General features: G+C 35.9%; 3 protein-coding genes and 1 non-coding gene across 6 annotated transcripts; 1 reads left to right on the top strand and 3 right to left on the bottom strand.

The window, feature by feature from the left end:
* The first annotated feature begins 1,347 nt into the window (after positions 1-1,347).
* LOC147545103 (putative ubiquitin-like-specific protease 2B) lies at positions 1,348-9,906 on the top strand. Of its 2 annotated transcripts, none has more exons than XM_086637688.1 (16): positions 1,348-1,921; positions 3,010-3,144; positions 3,272-3,318; positions 4,386-4,583; positions 4,666-4,741; positions 4,938-5,046; positions 5,763-5,837; positions 6,279-6,410; positions 6,626-6,826; positions 6,921-6,976; positions 7,064-7,157; positions 7,477-7,567; positions 7,737-7,856; positions 8,123-8,545; positions 8,833-9,425; positions 9,523-9,906. In XM_086637688.1, exons 1-15 carry the CDS (start codon positions 1,765-1,767, stop codon positions 9,421-9,423), a joined length of 2,505 nt encoding a protein of 834 aa, XP_086493814.1. In that variant the 5' UTR covers positions 1,348-1,764; the 3' UTR covers positions 9,424-9,425; positions 9,523-9,906. The 2 variants fall into 2 exon arrangements, with proteins under 2 accessions (XP_086493814.1, XP_086493815.1); XM_086637689.1 differs by having other exon boundaries at positions 1,462-1,921; positions 9,533-9,906.
* Positions 9,907-10,002: 96 nt separating this feature from the next.
* LOC147545104 (peroxidase 10-like) lies at positions 10,003-12,204 on the bottom strand. Of its 2 annotated transcripts, none has more exons than XM_086637692.1 (4): positions 11,843-12,204; positions 11,501-11,692; positions 11,159-11,324; positions 10,003-10,516 (listed from the first exon to the last, which is right to left on the bottom strand). In XM_086637692.1, exons 1-4 carry the CDS (start codon positions 12,053-12,055, stop codon positions 10,107-10,109), a joined length of 981 nt encoding a protein of 326 aa, XP_086493818.1. In that variant the 5' UTR covers positions 12,056-12,204; the 3' UTR covers positions 10,003-10,106. The 2 variants fall into 2 exon arrangements, with proteins under 2 accessions (XP_086493818.1, XP_086493817.1); XM_086637691.1 differs by having other exon boundaries at positions 11,159-11,418; positions 11,463-11,692; positions 11,843-12,115.
* Positions 12,205-13,950: 1,746 nt separating this feature from the next.
* Positions 13,951-14,024, bottom strand: TRNAI-AAU (transfer RNA isoleucine (anticodon AAU)). The gene has a single exon. It is a non-coding gene; the product is annotated as a tRNA-Ile (tRNA).
* A 2,344-nt stretch (positions 14,025-16,368) lies between these two features.
* Positions 16,369-18,655, bottom strand: LOC147545106 (demethylepipodophyllotoxin synthase-like). The gene is made up of 2 exons (XM_086637690.1): positions 17,582-18,655; positions 16,369-17,208 (listed from the first exon to the last, which is right to left on the bottom strand). The coding sequence occupies exons 1-2, from the start codon at positions 18,551-18,553 to the stop codon at positions 16,579-16,581; spliced, it is 1,602 nt and encodes a 533-aa protein (XP_086493816.1). The 5' UTR covers positions 18,554-18,655; the 3' UTR covers positions 16,369-16,578.
* Between the last annotated feature and the right edge of the window lie 8,216 nt (positions 18,656-26,871).

Below are 26,871 nucleotides of genomic sequence, written 5' to 3' on the forward strand. Positions count from 1 at the left end.
CAACATCAATATCTTCATGGTCATGCCTAAAACGACCTAAGCAACTTTTTTGCACCACATTTGCTTAAAGGGGCCAATCTAGAAGGTTCTTTCTTAAATTGTATGAAGTGACAAGTTTCTAAGTCTTCTACAAGTCAAAGTAGAATCACGAAACCGAGCCAAAACCAAATCTTTAATAGTTTTAAGTTAAAAATATAAGTTATATTTTGTTTGGTTAAAAATTCAAATATTTGTACTTTGTTTAGTTAAAAACTCAATATATTTTTCAACATTGTTGCAAGTTGTTGGAAACTTCTTTTAAGCGGTTGAAATTTACAAAAAATACCTAGGGAGCTAATAAAAAAAGTTTGAATAATCAGTTTTCACGAAAACAAATTTTATAAGGAGTTTTGACCAAATTTCACAAACAGAATTAATCCGAAAGGTGTAAAACATTGATTTTCACGTCATTTCTCCTTCTTTCCTACACTTCATCTCATTTTTCCTCCACTTAATCTCTACAACTTAGCCTTCTTCTCCAACAATAATATTAGGCCGACTACCTTTAGCCGAAAAAGAAAATATTTCTTCTTCTCTTTTCTCTATCCGGCGACTGCCACTGCCATCTATTTCTCTCCTTCTATCTCTTTTTAATCTCGTTTCTCCCTTCGTCAAGGTCATCCTCACTATCTATCTTGCTCATTCTCTCTCTCGACTCTCGTTCATCCTATATCTCTATCTATCTTGCTCGTTCAATATCTCTTGGCTTATTCTGTATTAATATCTCTTCGTCTTTTTGTCTATCTCTTTCTCTTACTCCCGTTGTTCCGACAAATGAAAGTGTGCCCCTTTGTCGAACTTCAAGAAGGATTTCGTGGCCGATGGACTAAAAATAAAGATACTCTTTAAGTTAATCTTGATCGGTGAAAACTGTATTGCCCGGAGACTTTTTTGGATATCGCAAAATCGTAGTCCTTTTGGAAAGAAATAGTCATTTATGTTATTAATAGGTGGGTGACCACTTTATATGTTATAACTGCTTAGAAGAATTATACGAGTACAATAGACATCGTACATCAACCACTTTATATATGATAGAAATTCTGAAGACACCCCTATAAGCGTCAGGAGGACCTCTATGTAAGTGTCAAAGGTGCCTCCTTTACCCTCAAATTTCCCTAAAATTTGTTTTTAGGGAAACACCTTTAACAGTTACAAGGGACGACTTTAAAACTCTCACAATAACGCCCATAAAGTCATACACAATGTACTAGATGTGACGCTCCTGTCCACCATTCTTTGGTGTAGTGGTTGGACACTATTCTTAAGTTCATGAGGTTTTGGAATCGGTGAAAGCAGTTTATCATCAAGATTTATCTTATGTAACTTAGACAATAAATAAAATAAATCTAGGAATAAATAGACTTACAGGTCCGTAAGATAGTCCTAAGCCTTTTATAAGGCCCAAAATGTCTTAACTGGCCGTTACAGTGCTCATCCGTTACAGTGCTCAGCCAAATTCATGATGTTGTGTAAGAGACTTTTGGAGTCCCAATCTCAAAAACCACCTTTCAACAAAAAAAAAAGAAAAAAAAAAAACTCAAAAGACACAGATTTGACTTTCCTCAACATTTCGAAGGAAATTTTACGACCTTGATGACCTGCAAATCTCCAAATCCAATCGAAACTTCTTTTCTTTCTTTCTCAGTTGTTCTCCATAATTTTTTTATCTTACAATTCTGCAATTTGATTAGCTACTGATTTCCGAATCTGAATTTTTGCGCGATGGGGAACTCCGATGATAAAGATTTTAATGTTTTTAGTTTCAAAGAGGAAGACGAGATTATTGAATCTGTCTCTGGAAGTCTCGTGGAGAAGTTCACAAACTCTAATCATTCTGAGAGCTTACCTAGTCACACCAAGTATAACTTCCTTGAATGCCGTAAGTTACCTTTTTAGAAACCCTAATTTCTTTTCTAATATAAACACAAGTTTGGTACTTGAGCAAACATTTCCTTATATTGATGTTTTGATCACATCATTCTAGCTCTTTGTGGGTAATTGGGTTATTCTGCCCTGTGGGTTGAGTTGGAATTTGTAGTTAACTTCAGATGGATATATCAAATTCACATTTCATTATTTGTTGGCTTTGATAGGTGTTTTGAGAACTTATATGATGCAAATTTAGATCTTTATGTCTGTTCGGAGTCAAATTTTACTAATTAATTGTTCCTGGTAATTGAATTTCACCTGAAACTGTTCAATAGATGAATCATGTTTTAACAATTTGGTAAGAATTAGTCCTATGTTTGTTTCCTTTGCTGCTGTAATTGGTAGTTGATTGAATCAAAGTTGTGTTCGATCCCTATTGACCAAATAAGAGTTGTTCATACTGTTGTACACACAGGCACGTAATTGATGCACCACAAATTGAACCAAATCGAGTTTAATTCTATATGATAGAAAAAGTGCAAGGATTTAACATCATGATCTTAGTCGTTTTTCATTTGGGAGGTTATCGATCTGATGGCTGGGTGATTTTATATTTAAGTGACATTACATTTCGTGGATATGAATCTATTTTTTTGATGTTTGCCTACTCCCATGTTATATGAATTGTTACTTCTATCTAATCATCTGAGCTTTTAGAACGAGTGGTTGTTAAAACAGTGTACTATTTTAACTACCACTTATTGTAGAAGTTACTGACTGGAATTTGTGGTTTAGCTATTGAGGCTAAAAGCCTAAAAAGAGGCACTTTAATATCTGTGGTTTCTCCAAGTTCGAATCTAAGGTCTTTGTTATATATTTAGGTACTCTTTCTGCTATGGTTTTCTCTGACAATTTGTGCTTTTGAGGGTCTTCATGTGAACATAACACGTGATTGTGGATTATTCTTTCCCTCTACTTCAGTATTTTATTTTTTTACAGATTTATCTGTCTGGCGCGATGATCGCTTTCTGTTGTTATTCTTTTGTGGAAAATGTGTGTTGCATGCTATTCTCTGACGCCCATAAAATTCTTTTACAGTTCCCAGAGAAGCTGAAATTCAACAAATGCAAGGCAGTAGAAACCTTGACGATCAAGCTGATGTCATTTCAGAGGAAGATGGATGTGTTAGAACAAGTTCTCCATCATCTTCTTCTGATCTTGGAGAAATTGCAGGTTCTAATCTCATAATTTTTGGGTTTATCTACTAATCTTATAATATAAAGAAGGTTTATATATGTGTATATATGAATGTTTGTGTACTACCCCTTTCTTCTTACTGCAGTATATTACACAATTTCAGGTTTAGATGACCCAGCTACTAAATCATGTTCTCTTGATTGGCAAATGGTAAGCATTTTTTGCTTCTCCATTTCATCTTCATGCGATTTTGTTTAATGTTAAGGTCTATGTTGAGGAGCAAGACCTAGGTTAAACCGATGTATGAGTATCAGGCTCTAAACATAAGCCATGAGCTGATGAGCATTTCCCAGTAAAATTAATTCTTGGAAAGGAAGTACCCCGTGCTAACGAGGTCTGATTGTTCCACGCGGCCACGCGCTTAGGGGAGCGTCCAGATTCGTGTTATAAGGGCGTGTCTATACAGCTACTTGTATAGTGACTAGGTCTTTTGGGTTGGCTTGTGAGTTTGCTCACCAAGAAACAGAAACGTCACTCCGAGCAGTGGTGTCAAACTTCCAAAGAAACTTATCTCTAGGGATGGGGGATTTGATTGTCCCAATGCCTTAGGGAGCGTCTAGATCTATCTGTGAGGGTTTGCCCGCCCTAAGTTAATGACAAGGCATTTTGGTTGGCTACAATTTTGTGCATGTGCTGGGCTTGGGGTGTCACGAGACTTATGAGCACAAGGACAACACTAAGGGAAACCTCTCAAGAATCATAGATTTCTTTTTGTTGGTTTGCTTTCCCGTTGCAAAGAAAATAGAAAATACATGCTCTTGCTTTTGAGACTTTATCGGTCAATTTCGGTGTCCATGTTTCTTAACGTCGAGTCTTAGAAGAGCAATAGATTGTAAATCATGTTAAATGGTTTTAACATTTTATTAGATTAACATTGAGGAATCTCTCTTCTTGTCATAAAAGTCGCAAAATGCATGTAGTCCTTAAACTATATCCGTAGTAGAGCTAGGCCTAGAACCTTAGAATTTTTTCTTCGGTAGGGTTGGATGAGTTATTGTATCTTCAAAAGTGGTAGGCAAGACAACACTAATAAAATTGGTTGTGATTCCCCCCCCCCCCCCTGCCCCCCCTGTTAAACTTTTGAGTTTAGAAGTGAAAGGGGACTGGGTCTGTAGAGAGGTTTTGTTAATACATTTGCTCTTTTTCTTTAATGGTATTATATGGCCTTTTCACACTGATTCATTACTTTTAATTGCTGTCTCTTGGTGATGTGATAGGAAACGGTGAATGTGGCGGTGGTTGTTTCCCCTGATTATGTTATATATGACAAAAGATACTGTACAGAATCTTTGTTAACCTTTTCCTGTAGTTGTATTATGCTCGAGGGTTCAAATGCATGTGCAGATAAAGGATCTTTTAGTTCAGAATGGTTAATTTTTGATGTCAAACGTATTGAGTCTCAATGGTGTGGTGTGGTGGGTCCCCTCCTCCCTACCTTTTTATAGTTTTTTTCTATACATGGCTGCAGAAATAGTTAATTTACGATATTGGATTCAGGTTGGAATAGCTTTTGTTAAGCTTTTTGTAAGAGATAGTTCTGCAATAGGAGCTAGTAGTTCATCTGGAGCTACAGGTTGGTGTTTCTTGACAAATTATGCTCATCTTGTGTATTAGTTTCTTCCGTGAGATCTCATTTGCTGACTCAAATAAAACTTCAGTGCTTCTCTCTAGCTTATCAGGAATCCAGCTCATTATCAGTTACCCACACACGTAGAAAGATTCTTTCTCAGTTGGTTTTGAAAACAAATATTATCTTTAATTACTTGCAGACATTGTTGAGTTGAAGTTTGCAGTTCATGATCGCCAGTGGCCTCAGAAACAGGAAAATATCCTCTCACTGAATCCGAGATACAAGGATGTATGGGAAGTTACAATGGAGTAAGTTGTTTATTTTTCATCTTGATAGGTAGTTGGTGGAGTCTGTTAATTTGACCAGACCTGTTATAACTAGTCAGTACTCACCATCAATTTTATGTTTGTGTTTGTGAAGAGAAAGAGAATTAAATGGGGGACCTTGTGGTCAACCCTATGGGTAGGGAGAAGGTATACATTATGATGACGATTCAAGTAATAAATTGGACAGTAGAAACGTTACATGTTGTGGCCTTTTTGAATCCCAGATAACTAATGCCAGGACTGAGTTTGATCCTGCAATTAACAAATGTTTAGATCACAGGATCAGGACAATTTTAGAGTTTTATTCCATTTCTTCTAGTTTCTAATGTATAGTTTTAGAGCTTTTTGATATGTTGACCGATGGATGGCAATGCCTTGTGTTTCCTTTCTTACTTTCTGATAAATTGTTACACTCTGTGCGCAACCTTTTCGCAGTTTGTGCCTTTAGCAGTGTAAGTGTGTAACACAGTTGACACCATTTCTGCAGTTCAAAGTTTAAATTGGGTATGCTTAACTTTTCCAGTTTGACTTGGTATACCACCTTATGAAATCTGATATCATAAAAGTTCACAGGGACAAACTAAGAGTTAGTCAATTTTGATTGAGCTTGCTTTGCTCAACATAGAGTCATTATGAGGTGAATAATTATTTGGACTATATAGTCTGCTACTAACTATCCACACTATTATAACTTTCAGCACTGACATGGAAACGGAAGACATTGAGTATGCAGGGCAGAACAGTTCATTCTCTTCAGCTGACTACTTTTCTAAGTGAGTGACGTGAATGAATTAATTTGTTTGCTGTACCTCAGTTAACTTGTGATGACAACATGTTTCTAGATTTCCAAGCATAAAATTTCTAATCTTCACCCAGCTTTCTATGTTGGAGCTAGACTCTACTGAGGCATCATCTGTATCTTACATATTATGAAGTGTAAAACCATCTTTTGTTATGTTTCTTTGCACAATTTTACTTATTTGGAGTTGATGTGACATGAACCACACTTAGCACATGCCAGGTCTCATTACATTTTTATTTGATTGCTCAGTGTCTTTTATAATATATGATGAAGAACACATGATAAAAGCATAATGCTTTTATTGCTGCCATTACTATTTAATTATACGTATGTGTTCTCCCTTCAAATATTGTATCTTATATGGTACTCTTCCCCATGCACGTTAGCTGACTTAAAATATGAAAAATTTCAGTTATGATAAGCATTTTGAAGATGTTGTCTATCCGAAAGGCGATCCTGATGCAGTTTCTATTAGTAAAAGAGATGTTGAGCTATTGCAGCCCGAGATTTTCCTGAATGATACACTGATCGACTTCTATATTAAGTAAGTTGAAACCTATAATCTTAAGCAGGTTTCATTTAGGTGATTTTGACTTCTTGTTTAATAAATGAACTTCGACAAAAACAATAGCAAGTCCTTCCTTTGTAGAAGTCTCAATGCATTTCTAGTGCACCCTTATTCTGGCGAGCATATTGTGGCTTATTTTTCTACTATTGTTCCTATTAAATGGTTTTAATTACAATTCTAAATGTTGGCAGATATTTGAAGAGTAAGATCCCACCCGAAGATCACCATAGGTTCCACTTTTTTAATAGTTTTTTCTTTCGGAAGCTAGCCGATCTGGACAAAGATCCATCTAGTGCTTCTGAAGGCAGGGCAGCTTTTTTACGTGTTCGCAAATGGACAAGGAAAGTGAATCTGTTTGAAAAGGATTACATCTTTATTCCTATAAACTTCAAGTAAGACATGAGTGATGCGTCATTTTTTCGTTACAATTAGTCTTCTTTTTCATACTATTGTGCTCTGACATGAATGATCGTTCCTCTTGAGTAGTCTCCATTGGAGTTTGATTGTCATTTGTCATCCTGGTGAGATTGCCAATTCCAAAGGTAAATTCTTATGTATTTTGGTTTATTTTCTAGCTCTTTCTTGCATAGCTTCTTTCCTTCATTGCATGCAATTTCTATTCCTACCAGATGAAGAAGCTGATGACTCTCGCAAAGTTCCCTGCATAATGCATATGGATTCTATTAAAGGAAGTCATAAAGGTCTCAAGAATCTTATCCAGAGGTTTGTAAACTTCAGTTTTCGCTTTCTTATATGATATAATGATCTAGACAGTGGACCCAAAAGAAGGTAGAAATACATATGAGCTTCTATGAGAAGGAATCAAACAAAGGTGTCTGTTGCAGTAAAACATTTCTAGGAAGCAGCTAGTATGTTGGTTTCTTCTAGGGGCTAAAGTGCTAGATTTAGTTCTTCAGATACACATGAAATGAAGCTTATCATTCCATTCATTTTTTCTTCTCAGATCTTCTGAGCGTAGACAGAAGTTTCTTAATGCTAGAACAAGTGTTTTAATGCTTTATCTCTTTAATTGAGAGTGCAGTTACCTATGGGAAGAGTGGAAAGAACGGAAGCCAGAGTCACCTGAAGTTCTTTCATCCAAATTCTTAAATTTAAGATTTGTCCCACTTGAGGTATTTTCAGTATTCTCACGAGAATATTGTCCATACAATCTGATTCTTCTTCCTATTAAACAATGCGTACTTAAAGAGAGTTTAATTTTATATTTTACCTCTTTTTTATATTCGGTTAAAATTATTAGGCATGGAGTTATCTAAGTTTCTCACGTCCATTGTACTTCAGTTGCCACAGCAGGAAAACTCGTTTGACTGTGGCCTCTTCTTGCTCCACTATGTCGAGTGTTTTCTGGAGGAGGCTCCTCTTGACTTCAGCCCTTTCAGGATATCAAAGTCCTGTAACTTTGTAAGTGACTTGTTTCTTGTAACCAGATTCCTAATATTCTGTTTATTTCCTACCATTTTTGTAAGGGAGTAGGACAGTCTGTAAGTCCCAGATATCTTCATCTAGGATATATCATTAAATACTCCATGATATTAGCGTAACACTTGGTTGTTATCTATATTTAGACAACTTCAAAGTAACCGTAAAATTCTTCACTTAAAATGTCATTTTCCTTTTGTTCAAGTCCATATGGTTAGTTAGTTATATGCAGTATTCTTGTCGTTCAGCTTAGCACTGACTGGTTTCCACCTTCCGAAGCTTCCTTCAAACGTGCTTGTTTTCGAAAGTTGATTCGAGAACTCATTAAAGACCATTCTCTTGAAGTCCCTCAAGATTCTCGGGGAGATGTGCATCATTCCTCTGGATTTTCTCAAACCGATCTGGAGAGGGAAAATGGGCTAGTATTTCTTCCTGAGAGATGTGGCATTACAGATATTGGTGATAATAATTCATCTTTTCCCGCTGTGGAGCAAGGGATTGAAATCAAACTTTTGGAGAAAGCACCTCTAAGTGATGTTCAATTTGGCGGAGAGCAAGGTTTGATTCTCAGAGAGTTCTTTGAACCAGGAACATCTCCTGGTGGACAGTATCTATCTTTTGACCAGAATGGACCACTTCACACCACAAATGGTGGCATGTCACCCATAGAGGTAATAAGACTTTCTCCTTTTTAAGATAAAGTATATTATCTGCATGTATAGAGGATGGAAGTAAATTTCATGATATTTACGAAAACATCCCTGCATATACGTGAAGTGGAATGCATATAAGTCGCCTATCCTCACCTAGCGTGTCAAATAATGTAAGCTTGTTGCATTGGACCAAATTATTCCTTACATCTTGTTTCCCATGATAACCATACAACTTTTGGAAGTTAGTGTGTTTGATGAACTTGTTACAAAACTGGCTAAAAGGGCTGCACTTTGCCTGAAAACAGGAAATGGAAGAAGAAACTACAGAGCAGGTTGCTTTCTCACCATCAGGTGCAGCAGGTTCTTGGCCACTAGTTGGACTGACATTCGAGGATTGTCCACCTACAACCTCTCACCCGTCTAAAAACGTTACAGACTTGGAGCATTTAGTTAATCCAGACTGCTCCATGGGGCTGGAGGAGCAAAATCACGCATCACACCCATTCCCTGTAACTTCCACTTTTATGTCTCAGAATTTATTTGAATTCGGGGTAAATGTCTTACCCCGAGTTACAGACCCTGCTTCACAAAATGAACAAGAAGCAACAGAAAATACAACATTGGTCTCCCCAGAATACTCTTCTGGTGTTAGAGAAAGCCCAGCCTCCTCAGAACACGCTTGTGGTATAGTCGAAGACCCTAAAGAGATGGAAAAGCCCTCTGAGGCAAACGAGAGCGAAGAATCCCTCTCCTTTAAAAAGGACTTGAGAGAACAGTCTTTTTCAAATGAAGCAGAGAATCTTTTAGGAGATAATCTGCAATTCAACGGTGCTGATGACGATGAACATCAACATATTGCAAAACGCCCAAAGACAATTCCTTCTGCCGAAGTTTGAAGGTGATTCTGTGTTCGAAACTTTGTCAATTTGCAGAGGTGTATCTCCACTATCATGAATATTTCTAGTATCTCTATTGTATTAACAAATTTTTTTCAGGGTGGTCCAGAACAACATAGCAGAGATAGAGTAGTACCAAGATTTCTGATCATCTATTTTCAGATTCTGGAGATGTGGCTGGAAGAACTTCCCATCTAATAGGTTGAGGAATGCTAATAACTGAAGTCCAGTAGTTTGAGTTGTAGAATCGGGCATTATGATCGTTTCATCTCTTTGCTGTTCACCAGAAGGAAACACGGAAACTCAACTACTAGAAATTCGAATCTTTGAACAATTCACATTCGGTTGAAACCTGCTTGGGAGTGGAGTTACTGGTGTAACTGTATACTTTATTTTGGATGATATGCCTGTAAATCTGATAGTTTATTCTGTATAGATCAGTAAAATTTTCCACGATAGTGAATTACGGGTACGATATTGCCACATTATAGTCCCTTCCATGTTCTTCTTTGTATTGCTGTTGTCTCATACATAACAAGTATTCACATCATATCAAGTAGGGTCCAACAAGAAGTCTCATACATAATAAGATAGTATTTATTTCTGAATACACTGATTGCTTCATACATATGGTTACACAAAATGCTGTTTCTTGGATTAAAAATACAAACCACTAATTAGTTTCAATTAACAACCCCACATTTTCTCCTAATCTCCCCATCTTCTCCGGTGAGTACACCGACATATCCTAATTTCACCATTGACGCTGCAAAATCCTCGTAAAACTGATAACGATAGGTACTATAGTATTTAACCATGCCTGAAGTGACAGAGTTCTTCATAAGTACTTGATCAGATTCAAGAAGACCCGCATTGTTCATGAGATTTGTGTAATACACATGATCAAATCTGTCATAAGTAAGTTGATCTAATGGAGCTAGCTTACTTTTTTGTGTTGTTCCTTGTGGGCACGTACTTCGCAAACTTTGAAGCAGTGATGTATGGACTGTTGGATCAGGCTTACCAGTGCCTTTGTAATCGAAAAGACGGTGCTGGAAGGTGAAGCACTGTGCAAAACCAATAGTATGTGCACCTGCAACATTGCATAAGAAAACGAAGTTATTAGACCTAGGCAGTGTTGTGCTGAAACTATTAATCGTGTGGGCGGGTAAGTAACTTTCAGTGAATAGAAGATACCGGATATTGAACCATAGTGATTAAAGGGCTGTACATGGAATTATGTCGGAAAAATGAATCAGAGAAGAAGAAGAATACGCTACAAAATCTGTGATGACCCAAGATTTATTACTTATCGTTATTGTTCTCGCTTTTTCTATGCTGGTTCAAGTCCAAACTGTACAGGTTTTATTCCTGGTGAAAACTCCGAGAGTCCCCAAAAGGCCTTGGTATTTAAGCTTGAGGTTAAACCTACAAGCTCGGTGCTAGCTCCAAACGCTCTCTCAAGCAATGGATAATATTTGCTGGTATGGGGATATTATCGGCCATGTTAATGCTGGTTCTTAGTATATCGTTTGAGGGAGTAGCCGATATGATATCCAATACATAGTCTGTCAGACAGAGGCACACAACATACAGCGGCATGTGGAACTAGGAAAAGTTTTTCCTGTTTCAAATTGTTAAACATGAGATGGTAGAAAGTTTCAATATCGAAGAAATGTGTTTTTTTTTTCTGTTGGAAGTGATCGAATTGCAAATGCTATAGTGAGATAAGGACCTGATAGAACTACAACATCCTTCACGTCAAGACCCTTTGAAGTGAACTTGGCTGTAATGTTTTCTAGAGGTTCCATCGGGGAAGGTATCTGCTCGTTAGCTGCTTTCCGACTTGCAGTCCTGCCATCTCGTCTACCTAATGGCACATGCCAGTAAGGCCCATCAACCTGCCATGAACAACCCAAGGTAAAAATAATCAAAACCAAACTTGAACAAGAAGTGTTGTATGGGAGAGGAAAACCAAAAGAGTTGGGTGATTCCCTTATTTCTTGTACTTTTTTTTTTTTTTTTTTTTGTTGAATAACCTTATTTCTTGTACTTGAACAAGAGATATTTCACTTACTAGAGCGACGGCTTCGCTTGTTGCAAGAGCCAATATATCAGCACATGAAACAGTCAATGGGCACTCTCGTTCTACTTCTTCTTTTATCTTTTCTATAACGTCGTACCCTCTAAGAGAATTTCGGTTTGGAAAAGCGTTCTTTTCCCCCTCAAAAGTGCTAGTATCGTCAAGTAGTATCGATCCATCACATCCCTATAAAACAAGGAAGAAACAAAATAAATATCGATATAAGTATAAGTCCTATTATATATTTTAAGAAGCCAATCCATGATGTACCAACTTATTATAAAAATCATACAACCATTAAACCTTTGTGAGACTAATCAAAGATAGAATGGTTACATTAACGATGCAGTCGTGGAATTGCATTCGAAGAAGAGACGCTGCTATCCTAGTTTCATTCTTAACAGCTAACCAAACATTATATCTGACTATGTCTCTTAAGTAAGGACAGGTATAATAATAATAGTCATAAGATAGTTCAGCGTAAACCGAAAATGGGTTACAAAACAAGAAGAAACAGAACAAAAAGGAACTGAGATGGATTGAAGCCATGACTATCTATGACTTTTTAACAACTTTCTTCTTGGAATTTACTAACTTTGATTGATGTTCTGTCATAAGTGAAGCTTGGGGTGATTTATATGCAAGGGTTAGAGAGAAACTGAGTTCATAGTGGAAACTGTCAAGGCACTAATTTCATTATCATTATTATTATTATTATTACCACTAGTGGGTGTACTTGGATTTGCAACAAATAGCAGTGTATAAGCAATTGATATGTCGCTCCCCCTCGGATAGTTTACGCATGGCTCATACCGACGACTCTTTCAATGGTCACTCCCCATTGAAGATTGTTCAAAAACCAATTTGGTCACGTTCTAATTTCGTATGATTTGACTCTGTTGTATTTTATTAGTGATGGATATAATGCAAGAATACAAAATTTAAGTGCAGAAGCAAATGGAAGACAATGCGAGTGGAACTTTTAAGAATACAAAATTTAAGAAATACTTAGTGGGAGAGTGATATAATCTCCATTAGAGTTAGAGTACATTTGTTTCATTTGTTTAATACCCAAATGCACAATGTGTGAAAATGAATCTCTAAAGGTTCTGAATTTAAAACTGCGCATACCCACTTTACAAGTTACACTGACAAAAATACATGGCCATCTACAAAAGTACCCCGGGTGCCCCTCTCTTTAGTAGTCTGAGGCCTATGGACAAAATAGTCCGAGGGCACTTGGACTGGCCTAAGTCTGTGTTGTTCAGGTCCAACATGGTTTAGGTCCAGTCAGAGAGCCCTCGGATTGCCCAGTCTGTGGGGGCGCTAAGAATGAGGGCGGGCCTATGACAATTTTCCGGAGCGCCTACTGACCCTCCCTTACATATATTCTTCAACTAGCTAGTACTGAAACTGACACTCATCTCAGATTTGTTTGTTTCTTTGGTATGTCATTGTTTGAACTCTAGGAACTATCTCGGCCTTATGTGCCAAGGTAATGTCGCCAAGCACGATCAGTAAGTGATGTGCATATTGAGGAAAATCAATATAAAGAAACTACTATATATGTCTGGTTATATAAAAAACTTACCTGGTTGTATCTTAAGCATTTACCTAGACAAAACGTCCCATCATCTATCCTCATCTGTTACAAAAATTGTTTTGGTAAGTACAAAGTTTTTGAGGGCCAATAAAAGACAATAGGTTTGCAAATAATGGACTCATAGGCAAATCAAAATATTTTAGTTACTCCACTTGCTGACTATGTTTTAAGTTGGATCCATCAGTGAGTGTTCTCCCCAAAACTGATTGTCTGTGGGGTCTAATACCAGATTACTTTTATCTTTAAAACAAAAAAAACAACTCCACAACAAGAAATGGTCGTTTTTTAACAAAAAATGAAGGAAAGAAATGGTCGATCTCACTTGCTTGTCTGACCTCCAGGTCAGAGATTCGAGGCACTTGGGTTTCAAGCTCTTAAGGAGCCTGACTTCTACAACAAAAATGAAAGAGTCTAGAACCTATAGATCAGTTTCCAGACACCCCCACCTTCTAACTGATGTGGGACTAGCACATCAGTCATTTGAAAATTTAATGTTGCACATTTCTTTTTACACATCCAAGACCACAATTTGTATTAAGATATCAGGACCCCAATTTCCATTTCATTTATTGAAATAATATGTCTAGAACATCTTTGCATCATGTACACAACCACATTTTGGCGAATAGATATTGTAAGAACTTTTTGATTTAATTAATGCAATCTATTTCAACAAAAAAAAAAAAAACCACATTTTGAGACTAGAAATCAAAATGATAATTTATAGGATATGGTATCAAGATTCAAATCCAGGTTTTGCATCATGTACACAACCACCATTAAGCCTGGTGGTAGAAACCGTTTTTGATTTTCAGAGGGAGAAATAGGGAAAAAAATAATTTGGCCCATGCAGGTCTCGAACCTGCAACCTTCGCGTTATTAGCACGACGCTCTAACCAACTGAGCTAATGGGCCGTTTGATTTAGTTTGAAGATTGACCAGTAATGACCGTCACAGTTATGGGCTGAAGTTATAATTTATTTTCTTCAATTTGGTATAATAAACAATAAATGCAGTGTTATAGGATGGTGTGGACCAGCCTTCTGAGCTGCTAGTGATACTGTCTGCTTTGGCACACTTGGACCTCACAATTTTAAAAGGTCTCACTAGGGAAGGTTGTTTAACCTCTTAACAGGAGCACCACATTCCGTCTCACCACCAATGTGTGATTGTTGCCACAACATATAGACATAACTTTAATGGGATGTGCTTGCGTTTTAGTTTTTTATTTTCAACAAAAAGAAGAAATAGAAAAGCCTTGCTTTTTATTGGTATTTCTTGCTTGTTCTTCTTTTTTATCGTATTCTTGCTTCTATTTATTCTTTATGAATAATTTTCTTGTGCGAGATAACGATAAAAATATGTCATTCTTTTTTCTTTAGATTAGCAAATTACCTAACCAACACAATTTGAAGTTAGCAGCACCTTTATTTTTGTTAAGATAAGTTAGCAGAACCTTACTGCTTTGGAAACTACGATCGAGCAAGCCTCTGTTTCGCAATTTAACAATTTGTCGTCTATTACCTACTCAACCACATGAAATCAAGGATAGAAAATTGGGTCATGGACTCATGGAGAACCTAAGATCACATTATTTTTTTTTTTTTTTGATGAACCAGAATTTCATTCAAATGATGGAAATTAATCTAATACATTACATGGTTAAGAAAATTTTGACTCCTTTAAGTACAACAAAGATTTACTAAAGTACATTACAACATGTACTTACAAAAGTATAGGGGAACATGAAGGTAAAGGAGTACAATATTACAAAAATGAAATGAAAAGACCCTAAAGGTCACAGAATTAAAAGATCACAAAATTGCAAATGAGAAGACCCTAAAAGTCGTAAACTTATTATACTAACATAGCAATTAGTGGAGAATTTAGAGATTTGATGAAGCTTTGGATTGAAGTTGTTGTTCGAATATGATATCTTCTTCTTGATGTCGTATTTTCTTTGAGTCATTTGATTATTCAAATCCAAAATATAAAAATTAGGCCTGTGACTTTGAAGAAACCATCTTTAGATTTGGTAACCCTAAAAGAGATATGGGATTCCCAAATCCCAACACCACTTAAAGATATTTTCATTCATAACCCGGATGGTGAAACACTTACGTATGGGACTAAAGGTCACAGGTTCGAAATCAGCCATAAGTGTGTTTTCAATTTTTTTTTTTTTTTATGGATAATCCTTTTTTGGCCCCCAATATATTACAAAAGTCTTGATTATACCCTTAACTCTAACCAACTGGCGTTTTGGCACTCAATGTGTCTAGACTTTCTTTCTACACTCCATTTTTTCACTTATTTTGTTACATTTTGATTTTCTTCTTATTCTTAAATTTTTTATTTTCTTTTATCTCTCTTCATTTCATCTTTCCTTTTCTAGATCTCATCTTTCTCTTTTCTTCTTCGTCTTTCTCCACTATTATCTTTTTTCTTAGTTGTTGTAGTAAAGGGGAGGGTCTCCTTTGTCGGGAGTCGGGACCTTTCCTCTTTATACAAGACAACTCAGTATTTTACCGTATTTTGGTTAATTTACTTGGTAAAACAAAATAGTTTATGTCCTACTTTTGCATTTTAGCGTGAATCTAACCTCCGAAAAGAATTCGGCCCTTCTCAAATCTTATGCATGTTTATCACGAGAAAAAAGGCAATTATCAGAAAAATTAAACGTATAAAGCGATCAAACGTATGAAGCAATTGTAACTGAATAAAAATGTCTTTTTCTTTTGTAAACACTGATGCTTTTTTACTACAAGTTTAATACGCAAAAACGTCTTTATCTTTTGCAAGCACTGAAATTCCTTCGTTCTTAACTTTTCCTCTCTTCTCTTCCCTTTCTTGTCTTTCCTCTATTTCCATCTTCTCTTTTTTTCTATTACCACTTCAACCATCACGATAGGCTTCTCCCTGCTCTTCTTAGCGATGTTATCGTGGTATGGCTACCATATTTCGTTCCAACTAGGTAAGACAAAAGAGTTGATGTTTCAATTTTTTGTGATTTTGTCACAAATCTAGCTTCGAAATTTTTTTTGCTTCTCGAATGTTGGGTACGTGTGACGGTAGAAAATAGAAAATTTTATTGTAAAATAATAAAAGAACGAAAGAATTGTAATCGAACAAAAAACGTCATCGTATTTCGGAAGTAGTAGTGTTTTAAAATTTCATATACAAACTTTCTTTGAGTCAGCCCTGCCTAAAACGAAATTCTGGCTCCGCCCCTATTCCCAACACCACACATGATCATTGATTTTACTATAAATTATTATCACTTTTTATTCATAGCTAAGAAGACAAACAACGTTAAGGTATAAACCACAAAACCAGTAGAAAAGAAATACACATACAAACATTACATAAGACCTCCTCCCTTATGTAGGTAGTACGGTAGTAAAGAGAGGGGAAACACACCAATTTCAAGCATAATAGAGCACACTCAATAATACATAAGAAGGCCTCATCAAGCCGAAACATAGAATGCATCGGAAGCAAGGCGTGGGATGAGCTTAACTTCAAGTGGGGTGGCTTTCACCATATTGTCTACCCCTGGACTCACGGTCATATCGACTGGAGCACCTGATGGTGTTTTGATATCAAATCCATGGACTAGACGTGCGATGGTTAGGTGCAGCATCTCAAGACCCAATGAGTTACCCGGGCATGATCTTCTACCCGACCCGAATGGGATAAGTTGAAAATTTTGAGGTTTAAACTCAATGTGAGCATGGGTAGTGAGGAATCTCTCGGGCTTGAATTCTGCTGGTTCGAGCCACACCTTTGGGTCACGATGAATCTTCCAGGTATTCACGATTAAACGGGACCCTGCTGGAACATAGTAGTTGGCCACAGTGCTGTCTTCGTTGGATTCAAGTTGGCGCATTGATACTGGGTATAGCCGTGTTGTTTCCTTAATTATGGCTTGGAGGTATACAAGGTTTTTGATATCTGATTCTTCTACGTTCCTTTCCCTGCCTATGTGATTGTCTAACTCATCATGGGCCTTCTTCAACACACCTGGATTATTAGCTAGTAAAGCCATGGCCCAAACTAGGGTAAACATAGTCCATACGCTAACACCCTGCATTAGAGCCTGCAGAACATCCATACGGATTAAAGCAAATGTCTAATTAATTACATCGTTTGATAACTACCTCCATGTCATCATAGAGATTCAAACAGAATCTCCTCGATCTTGGAGATGGAAATTTAATAAAAACTTGTTGTTACTATCTTATCTAACTTGTTGTTCTAGTCGTACGTGTTCTAAAATTCACTAGACAGAAGGACACGGGATAGACTCAAAGAATGTCATAAAAGACGGGCAAATGAGTGAGAACAATCCCACATGGTCCAGAACATAACCAACAATATAATGTCCTATGAGATCTCTTCACTCATGGCCAATAATTTTAGGAGTTTTAAGTTATATGTCAACAAACTTAATTTGTTATTAGTTTACATACCATGCAAGTAGCCTTGGTGATGGTATCGACATCGTAATATTGAGAAAGCTTGTTGTCATCTTGAAGCACGTTCAGCATCACGTCCATCCAGTCGTTAACGTCGGACGATACTCTCTTCTTCTCTTTATGTTCTTCCAACCACTCTCCTAGGATCCTGTCTAACTCTTTACCAGTAGTTTTCATATCCTTCACAACAGGCCCATCCAAACCGAGCAATCCTAGAAGCGGTACACCATCCGACACTACAATTTGGCCCATTAACCTAACAAATTCCCTCAACCCCTTTTGAGCTTTTGGACAAGCAACACTACCAACACCAAAGCATCTCTTCCCTGCAATCATCTTAGCAGACATATTTAGGGTTAAGTCACTAAGCCATTGCTTCATTTCAACTAAAACTGCAGGTTGCCCTTGGTTGACTTTGTACACTTCTCTAATGGATGAATTAATCTCAAAGGCCCAGGCATGTTTTAGCAACTCTACCCGGTTATTGGAAAGAAGATCTTGTTTCATTATTTTTCGAATTTCAGTCCAGTATGGTGCATCTGAGGCGAACCTTAACATGGCATCGTTGTAACCTATGTACTTACCGGCCGCCGTTTGAGGCGTTCGGGAGGAGAAAACCTTGTCATGAGTAGTGAAAATCTCGTTCGCTACCTCCCAGTCACTCACAATTAGTGTCTTGTGGACACCAATGTTAATGGTGAATACTGGTCCGTGCTTGTCGGCCATGTCTCCTAGTATTATGTGAACCGGGTAAGGTCCACGGAGGAGATGAAGATGACCAATAACCGGCCACGAACCAGCTGGTTCGGGTGGTGCTTCGTTTGTCTTCTTAATCATCTCAAAAGTAGATGATGATTTTGATGGCCTCTTGCCAGCTAGAGTATAGTAGAGACCAAGAGCAAAGAGGGTAACATACATATTTGTAGCTGAGAACTGGGAGGAGAGAACATCTTGATAGAAATTCATGGTTGCTTAGACACTCTATTAATCAGTTTCTTGGTGTAGTTAGAACTCAAGATACTCGCCTCCTTTTATATCCAATGTTTGAGGGCTTTTTTGTGACTCACCTTTTGGAGTTAGGTAGATGTTTGTATTTTTTCTTCAATCTTATCCGTAGGGATCTGATGTGTTTTAATTTGAACTAGGTTCCCACCCCACCCTACGGGTGCGGTAGATCCCTTTTGGCTACGCCGTCGTGTCAAGAATATTGTTGATAAATTATTTTAGGAGAAAGAAAAAAGAGACTACAAAGTTAATTAGGCGAAAGAGATGGAAGAAGACAAAAATTGATGAAGAACGATTACATATCGAAATAAAAAAAAAATTATATTGTAACAGTTGAATACCCATTTTACATTTAGAGAAAACAATAATTATACATTAAACAACCAACAGGAGCAATCAAATACTAAGCTATTTACATTTAAGAAAAAGAGAATTACATTTAAAAAAGAAAAATAATATTTCATTGAAGCCTGAACTATAAAATAGATGTGAGAGATTGTATTTTTTTTCATTGAAAAGATATCACTCGCAAGAGTCCTATTTATATATTTTTCGAAGTAGTTACTTTGGGAAGTTTTTCATAAAAAAACGATCAAGAATTTGGAAGATAAATTTTCTCCCCACTAATTTCTCTTCCTCCCGCGATCTTCTCCCATAATTGTTGGGTATATAGTAATTGTCAACAATAACCTTGTAGTTAATTTGTTAGAATTGGACATATCTGATGATCTCTAATACAAATGAGGATATAAAAGTCTAATGGTAGTTTCAAGTAGTTAGAACTTAATTATTGACAATGATACCCTTTTGTTTTGATTCGAATTACAAAAAGAAGATAATAGATGGTAGTTTCAAGTAGTTAGAACCGTAGGATGTAATCTTTATGAAAATCCCAATAAAAATGGACGGTCAGACTTATCCCGTGAATAACCGACTGAGCTGTTTTAATATAATAGATGGTAGGAGTTTAAATTATTTTGAGAAGGAGCACCTAATGTTAGGTTATCCTCAGATAAGAAACATTTTGATCATTGATTTTTATGTCTAACTCAAATAGATCTAAAATATGTGTAACTAGGCTATTTAGACGAGTCAAGTGTGTAAGTGAGACAAAAACAAATATTCTAAAATAAAATCTAGTCACATAAATAAAATATGTACTAGAAAAACAACACCATGTCACCACCTTTACAATTATATTACTCCTTGTACAATTGTATTGCATGTTTTTCAATTTGTAGACTTCTGGCTAGCTCGTCAACTTGAGCGGAGATGTACTACCGCGTTAGATGTGGATGGAAGGATTGAAGAAGATTTGTTTTATTAAAATTTCACAAACATTATGTTTCTTTTTGTAATCTTTCACCAAGGCTTTAAAGTCCTTCTTAATAGCATAACCCAGAAAAAACACGGTTATGTTTGATTAAGGAAAATCTAACCTTATTAGCATCTTCGGTGCAAAACTCAAAATTTTTTTTAATTAATCTTATATGTCAAGTTTCAATTTATATTTTATTTCGTATGTGTCTAAATTGAGTTTCTGTAAGCTTTGTATTTCTCCAATTTTTGCAAATGGATAGATAAATGAAATTGATTGTTGTATTTTCTTCACATGGATTTGCTATGCACAAACCAAATTAGATGCAACTCTATCATAATAAATTATTCCCACATATTGATCAACATTCACAAACATATCATTTTTTTTTTGTTGAAACTCACAAACATATCATGACTACCAAACTTAATTAATAATAACAAATATTGAGTTTCATCCAAACTCCTCTCAATTCAATCTCATGTTTCTCTCAACTTGGAAACAAGAAATGCATGCTCGTCACTGTTTTTTTATTTCTTACACAAAATGTAACGGCAGCCACCTATCACCCCTATATTAGAGCATCTCCAATGCAACACTCAAACTCTAAATCTTAAAGTGCTACATAAGATTTTTTAGAGTTTTTCTTTTAAAATCCATCTCCAATGCAAAACTCAACATGAATATCTAAAGTGATGTGTCAAGATTTATTTTAGAGATCCGTAAGAGGACACTCTAAATTTAGAGTATCTTTTTGAGGATCTCTAAGTGCCACATAAGCAAATCAATTAGTTTTAAACCAAAATATATGTTTTTAGCAGAGCCGTGGCTAGGAATTTTAGGGCCATGGGCGAAGTTTCATTATGGCCTTTGGTATAATAAAAAAAATTACAAGCAAAAAATTGAACGACGCGCTTTTTTTAATATGATATCTTTTGTATCATGATTTTCTCATAAGTATTTATCCATTGTTAGAATAAAAAAAACTTAGATCTCTTTTATTTAAAAACACGTCTAAAGATGAAAGATATGCACCCAAACAACAAAACATTTTAAAGAAAAAGTGTGACGGAGCATAAATAAGGATTGATTTAGCAATTATCCTCTCAACCTCACAATTATAAGGAAAGAAAAAAACGAGTGATGGATTTCGAATGCGTGTCTCAGGTGTGGTAAAAGATAAACTTGACCACTAGAACTGATGGAGTTTCACGTTGAAGTGTTTAGGGTTATTTATATATAATCTGAGTGTGACCCTCATAAGAGGTGGGCCTATTTGGGGGTGGGGGCCAGGGCGGACGCCCTGCACACCTGCCCCCATACACGGCTCTGGTTTTTAGAGTTTCTCTTGAGTGTTGCATTGGAGAAGGTTTTGCTATAGAGTGTCTCTAAATGGCCAAATAGGAAAGAGACCATTTAGAGATCCATTTTTCACACTTCACACATATGATTTTTAGAGTTTTTCTTGAGTCTTGCATTGGAGATGCTCTTCGTTCCCTGACATTGTATACACTAAATCATATCTATTAGGGTTTGGTTTCCACTGTGTTAGAGTTTGTAATCATTTTATCATGATACAAGGAGGCGTACCTCATTGAATAAAATATGCAATTCAGCAATACCCGTTTGGTATCAGAGCCAACTGAATTTCTGTGGGTATGCTATCTCCTAAGACTTGCACTGCTCTTTGTCCCTACCTCCAAAATTGTGGTGTAATAACATCTCCGTTCTCACTTGCCTCAAACCCTGTATTCCACTCAAATATCAAGCATTCGACGTTAGATCATCATTTCATTCGTGAACTTTTTCTTTTTTGTTTTTTGTTGAGAATTTCATTCGTGAACTAGTTCAAGCGAAGACTTTGCAACTTGGTCACATTCCAACAAAAGATCGACTGGTGGATGTTCTCACCAAGCCACTGCCATCCCTGTGCTTCACCATCTTACGCCACAAGCTTCGGGTCTCAGCAGACCCCTTTGCTTGAGGGGAGGGGGGGGGGGGGGGGGGGGGTTGGTAACGGTGCCCACCTATCACTCTTATATTAGTTCCGTGACATTGTATACACTGAATCATATCTATTAGGGTATGGTTTCTATTATATTAGAGTTTGTACTCGTGTTATCAGACGTACCTCATTCAATAAAATATACAATTAAACAATAACGTCTAAATGTGTGCCTTAACTTACATAATTATTGAGAGGTTTTCTTTCTTGCTACAGTTGAACTTGATGTACCTTTGTATCAAACACACTTGCTTAACTTAAGTATGTGCTAAGTTGTTAACGTTGGAGAGTGTAAAAATGATTTTCAAAACTATTCGAACCATCACATGGTTAAAATAAAAAAAAGTATGATCGATTATATAAGAAATTAGAACAATATTAGAAAGAATAAACTTTTTTAAAGCATTATTTGCCCCCTCTAGATCGAGATTACTTGAAGCGTACAAGGCAAATTACTTCCCAAGATATGGCAAACCTTTGTGGAATTACACCAAGTAATTTGTGGAGATTTTACCTTAGGAGCAACAGAACATATTGACTTTGGCAAAGAAGTTTACAATACAACAAAAGAAAATAAATTTATGATTTTGCAACATGTTGAAAATAAGTTTTTTTTTGAGAATTAAAAATATAAGTTTCTACACCTCCCATATACACCTCCCATATATAAGAAATGAAAAAACACATTTTCAAATAAAATCCTTTAACAAAAGGATGTGTCTCTCTAAATAATTTTAACAAAAAGATATAACTATTAGACATAAATTTCAAATTCAAATATTATAATAATTTGTAATTTTATAGAATAGTTTAATTAATTACTTGTCCAAAATTTCCAACAGTTTCCTTTTGCCGATATCTCTTTCTTTCCACCTATTTATATGATCATCTTTCATTTCACACAGTTTACTTTCCGTTTATTTGACTCACATTTTTAACCGTAAAATTATCATGGAAGAATTACCACTTTCTAGTTTATTGGATCAAACCGCTGAGAAATTTCTTGATTGGAGAGCTCTGTCAGTTTTCGGCAGCTTTGACATATTCATGGTTACAAGAACTTGTTGATCAAGCTTCGTGTTCGCTGGTTTCTTTCGGTATTACACCTGGTGATGTTATCGCTTTTACATTTCCTAAGACTGTTGAGGTTAGTTATTCTCTTTCTCTTTCTAGAATTTTCTCTCTCGATGTTATAAAGTACTAATTTATTTGATTAATGTTGTTGACGATTTTATGATTTTCTAGGATATCTAAGTGCCACATAAATAAATTAAATAATTTTATACCAAAATATAGATTTTTAGAGTTTCTTCTGAGTGTTGCACTGGAGAAGGCTTTCCAATAGAGTATCTCTAAATGACCAAATAGGAAAGAGGCCATTTAGAGATCCACTTTTCACACTTGGCACTTAAGATTTTGAGAGTTTTTCTTGAGTCTTGCATTGGTTGCTCTTAGAGTCGAAACGTTCCAACTCCATCAGCCGCTTCAAAAGTCAGTATCAATAAGATCACCGCCAAATTACCCAACTCAGAAATAGTTGGTAGTAAAAACACTATACTTATAGATAATGCTGGTATAATACTGGTATCAATAAGATCACCTCCAATCAATGAGTGTTAAAGCACATAGTGTAAGTGAAAAAAAGAAGAATAATCTTTCACTCTATCTGTTTTTCTATCACTTTCTATCTTTATGCTATTATGTTTATTTGGTTAACAGTTCATGAGAAATCAATTATGTTGAGGACTGAACCAGACTTCTGGCGAAGGAAAATCCATTCGTCGGAGTGTTTAGAAAGAAGAGGAAAAGGTAGAAGAAGAGAGAAATGAGGAAGAAGAGAAAGAAAGGAGGACGTATAAGAGAGAGAAAGTTTTTTTTTTTTGTGGTTGATGGTCGTCGGGCTGAAAATTTTCCGGCCGACGACCTTCTGTCGGAGAAGAAAGTGTGAGGTTGAGAGGGAGGTGAAATGTGGTGAAGTGGCCTAATGTTCTTGAATTAATTCTATTTTGAAATATTTTTATAAGAAGAATAATTATGGAAACAAAAAAGTTAACCATTAAAGTTAACTGATAGAGTTAATTAAAGGGGGTCAAATGTGAATTTACGAAAAATAAAAGGTCAAAAAGGAAACTGATCACAAACTAGGGGGCCGAAAGGAAATAACTCTAAAAATAAATTAGGTATCAAGAATTAAAATATAATGTAGGTTGACTAAGACAATTGAGATACTTAAAAGAAAACTCAAATATTGAGTTTCTTCTTGAGAAAACTCAACATTAAATAATGATACTTCATTTTGAGAAGGCCGCGGCTTTGGGGAATAAAGAAAATTCTCCGGGGAATAAAGACTTTTCTTAAAACTAGTCAAATAAGATTGACTTTTATGTTTCTTTTTATTGCTAAGGGGCTTCTAATTTTAGAAGATGCTATAAAAAAAAGACTCTCTTCCACCTCATCATCTTCTCCGACGGGCGACCTTCAAACATAAAAAAAAATTCTCTCTCTCCAAATTTTATATTTTTAAAATGAGTTATTTTCTTTTTGGTCCCCTACTTTGTGACCAGCTTCCTTCTTGGCCTCTTATTTTTCATAAATTCAAATATTATCCCATTTTAAAAGTAAACGTCATAACTTCCCTTCCACTAAATATATTTTCAAAATAAGAAAAAGATAAAAAACATCTCTGCACTTCACCTCTCTCTCTCTCCACCTTACTCTCTCTCTCTCTTTAGCCCGCCTTTCTCTCTCCACCTCACCTCTCTTTCTCTCTCCACCTCACCTCTCTCTTCTCCGACAAGGTCGTCGATCGAAAAATTATTTGCCCGGCAACCTTCAAATAAAAAATATTTTTCTCTCCCCTCTCTCTCTCTAAACACTCTGACGAAGGGGTTTCCCTTCGTCGGAGTGTTTAGAGAGAGATGAGAGAATATTTTTTGTTTAAAAGTCGCCGGCCGAAAAATTTTAGGTCGGCAACTTCGTCAGAGAAGAGAGAGGTGAGGTGGAGAGAGAAAGAGGGGGAGAGGTGAAGTGGAGAGATGTTTTTTTATTTTATTTTATTTTGAAAATATGTTTAGTGGAAAGGTAGTTATGATATTTACTTTAAAAATGGGGTCATATTTGAATTTATGAAACATAGGGGGCCAAGTGTTACAAAGTAGGGATAAAAAAAAAAACTCTTTCAAATCTCGACGACCACCACAACAGAAGGTGCATGAACAATGAAAGAGAGAGAGAGAGTACGAAAGTGGAGAAAGATGGATTTATAAATTAGGGTTTCTTTTGGGCAAGAATAGAAGGAGAAAGTATAAATTGGAAAATTAGGGTTTTTGGGTAAAAAAAATGAAATGAAGGCATAAATGTCAAAATCCTAATTCAGACCCAATAATTCAAATTCAAAAAACAAACATCTAACTTCTGAAATAATTCAGCTAATTCAGATTGTTCCAATTCAGATTCAGCCAATTCAGATTCAGACAAAAAAAAAACAAACAGCACCTAAGAGTACCTTAGTTGGTATGTTTATAAGATAGTCGGTATAGAATTTGAATTTCAATATTTATTCTTTTTCATTTATTTGTGCATTTCAAATAATGATTCCTAAGTGTACGTATGTAAACGTAGATTTTAACTTTTTTTTCTTTTGTGAATGAACTGGGCATAACCTCCGCCCTACGGGCGGGGGAATGCCCTTTACGCAACACCAAATGCGGACGTGGTATTCGATTATTTAACTTTTCTCCACATTCCACATTTAGTACTTTCTCATTATAGTTTTCACTTGTTAAAATCAGCACTCTCTGTCAACACTTGTTTACCCAAGTGGTTAAAATTGTTGACATATACTTAAAAAGATTTTGGAGGTCTCGGGTTCGATCTCCAGAGGAGGTGGAATTCTTGGGTTATCGAATTTGAGATTATTAGGGTATAAATAAGGTAGTTGAGCTTCATGCCATGGTTAGTTGGGCTTTAGGCATGTTTTTGCTAAATTTGACAGTATTGTGCTTATCACATTTTTGATATATCAACGCCGTTATAATGACTATCATACATCGTAGCCAATTTAAAAAAAAAATCAGTATTCTCTAAAGATAAGTATAGTGTTCTCAAATCTATTTAGAAAATTTATTCTGAAAAAACTTCTAGTTCTGTTTTACAAATAGCCAGTGTCATCTTACCTTTTTGACACATAAGTGTTACTAAAAATATTTTAGTAGATTGCGATATAGTTATTATATGTAATTTTCCATAAAGGAGTTTTGAGTCCAATTGAATGTAATCCTCTCAGTAATGTCAAAGAAAAAAAAATCAATTGCGACTCTAACTTGGGTGCAACAGACATAAATGTAGCTCATTCAGAATTTGAATAGATCAAACACTTTAATATTTACAGAAACATATTTGGGATTTTGAAAACGTATATCATTTGCATAAGCAAAATGATTTTGAAAAGAAAAGACTGTATTAGAGAGGGGGAGAGAGAGAGAAACAAAGAAGTGTTGATGAGAAGCTTAAGTGAGAGAAATAGAGAAGGATAAAAGATGAAATATTTGAAAAAAAGGAAAAAAGACCTTTCTTATGGGGTACTCTTAAAAACTACAAAAAAAGAGTTTTATTCAGGAGTGCAACGTGAAGACTAACCCAAACTGTAGCCTAAGTGAGCTTCAGATAGTTTTAAAACAAAACATTAATAGTTGTATCTATTAGCCCAACAAGTTAAATCCTTGACTCAGGTTAGATAGGTCAGGACGAACACCATGTGGCCTTTAATATTTCGCTTTAAAGAAATATTAAATCTTATTGGGCTTCCAATTCCTAACCACTCACATTTTGGCACCCAATTGTGTCCAAGCTTCTTTCCAAACCTCAAATTTTTTTTTCTAATTATCCATTTCCTATGTTGTAATTATATTAGCATGATATGTTTATCATATTTTTTTCAATTACTTTTTACGAAGA

Source organism: Eschscholzia californica, unplaced genomic scaffold (genome assembly GCF_041429995.1).
Source record: "Eschscholzia californica isolate CP2 unplaced genomic scaffold, dmEscCali1.0.p SCAF_4, whole genome shotgun sequence".
Classification (NCBI taxonomy): domain Eukaryota; kingdom Viridiplantae; phylum Streptophyta; class Magnoliopsida; order Ranunculales; family Papaveraceae; genus Eschscholzia; species Eschscholzia californica.

Excerpts from the sequence above, each read along its gene's own strand:
- LOC147545106 (XM_086637690.1), bottom strand. The coding sequence starts at position 18,553 with ATGAATTTCTATCAAGATGTTCTCTCCTCCCAGTTCTCAGCTACAAAT. Across the intron at positions 17,209-17,581 it reads TCACCAAGGCTACTTGCATG|GCTCTAATGCAGGGTGTTAG; the intron begins GTATGTAAACTA and ends GATGTTCTGCAG.
- LOC147545104 (XM_086637691.1), bottom strand. The coding sequence starts at position 12,055 with ATGGCTTCAATCCATCTCAGTTCCTTTTTGTTCTGTTTCTTCTTGTTT. Across the intron at positions 11,693-11,842 it reads TCCACGACTGCATCGTTAAT|GGATGTGATGGATCGATACT; the intron begins GTAACCATTCTA and ends CTTGTTTTATAG. Across the intron at positions 11,419-11,462 it reads GTTCAAGTACAAGAAATAAG|GGAATCACCCAACTCTTTTG; the intron begins GTTATTCAACAA and ends ACAAGAAATAAG.
- LOC147545103 (XM_086637688.1), top strand. The coding sequence starts at position 1,765 with ATGGGGAACTCCGATGATAAAGATTTTAATGTTTTTAGTTTCAAAGAG. Across the intron at positions 5,838-6,278 it reads TCAGCTGACTACTTTTCTAA|TTATGATAAGCATTTTGAAG; the intron begins GTGAGTGACGTG and ends GAAAAATTTCAG. Across the intron at positions 7,857-8,122 it reads TATCAAAGTCCTGTAACTTT|CTTAGCACTGACTGGTTTCC; the intron begins GTAAGTGACTTG and ends CTTGTCGTTCAG.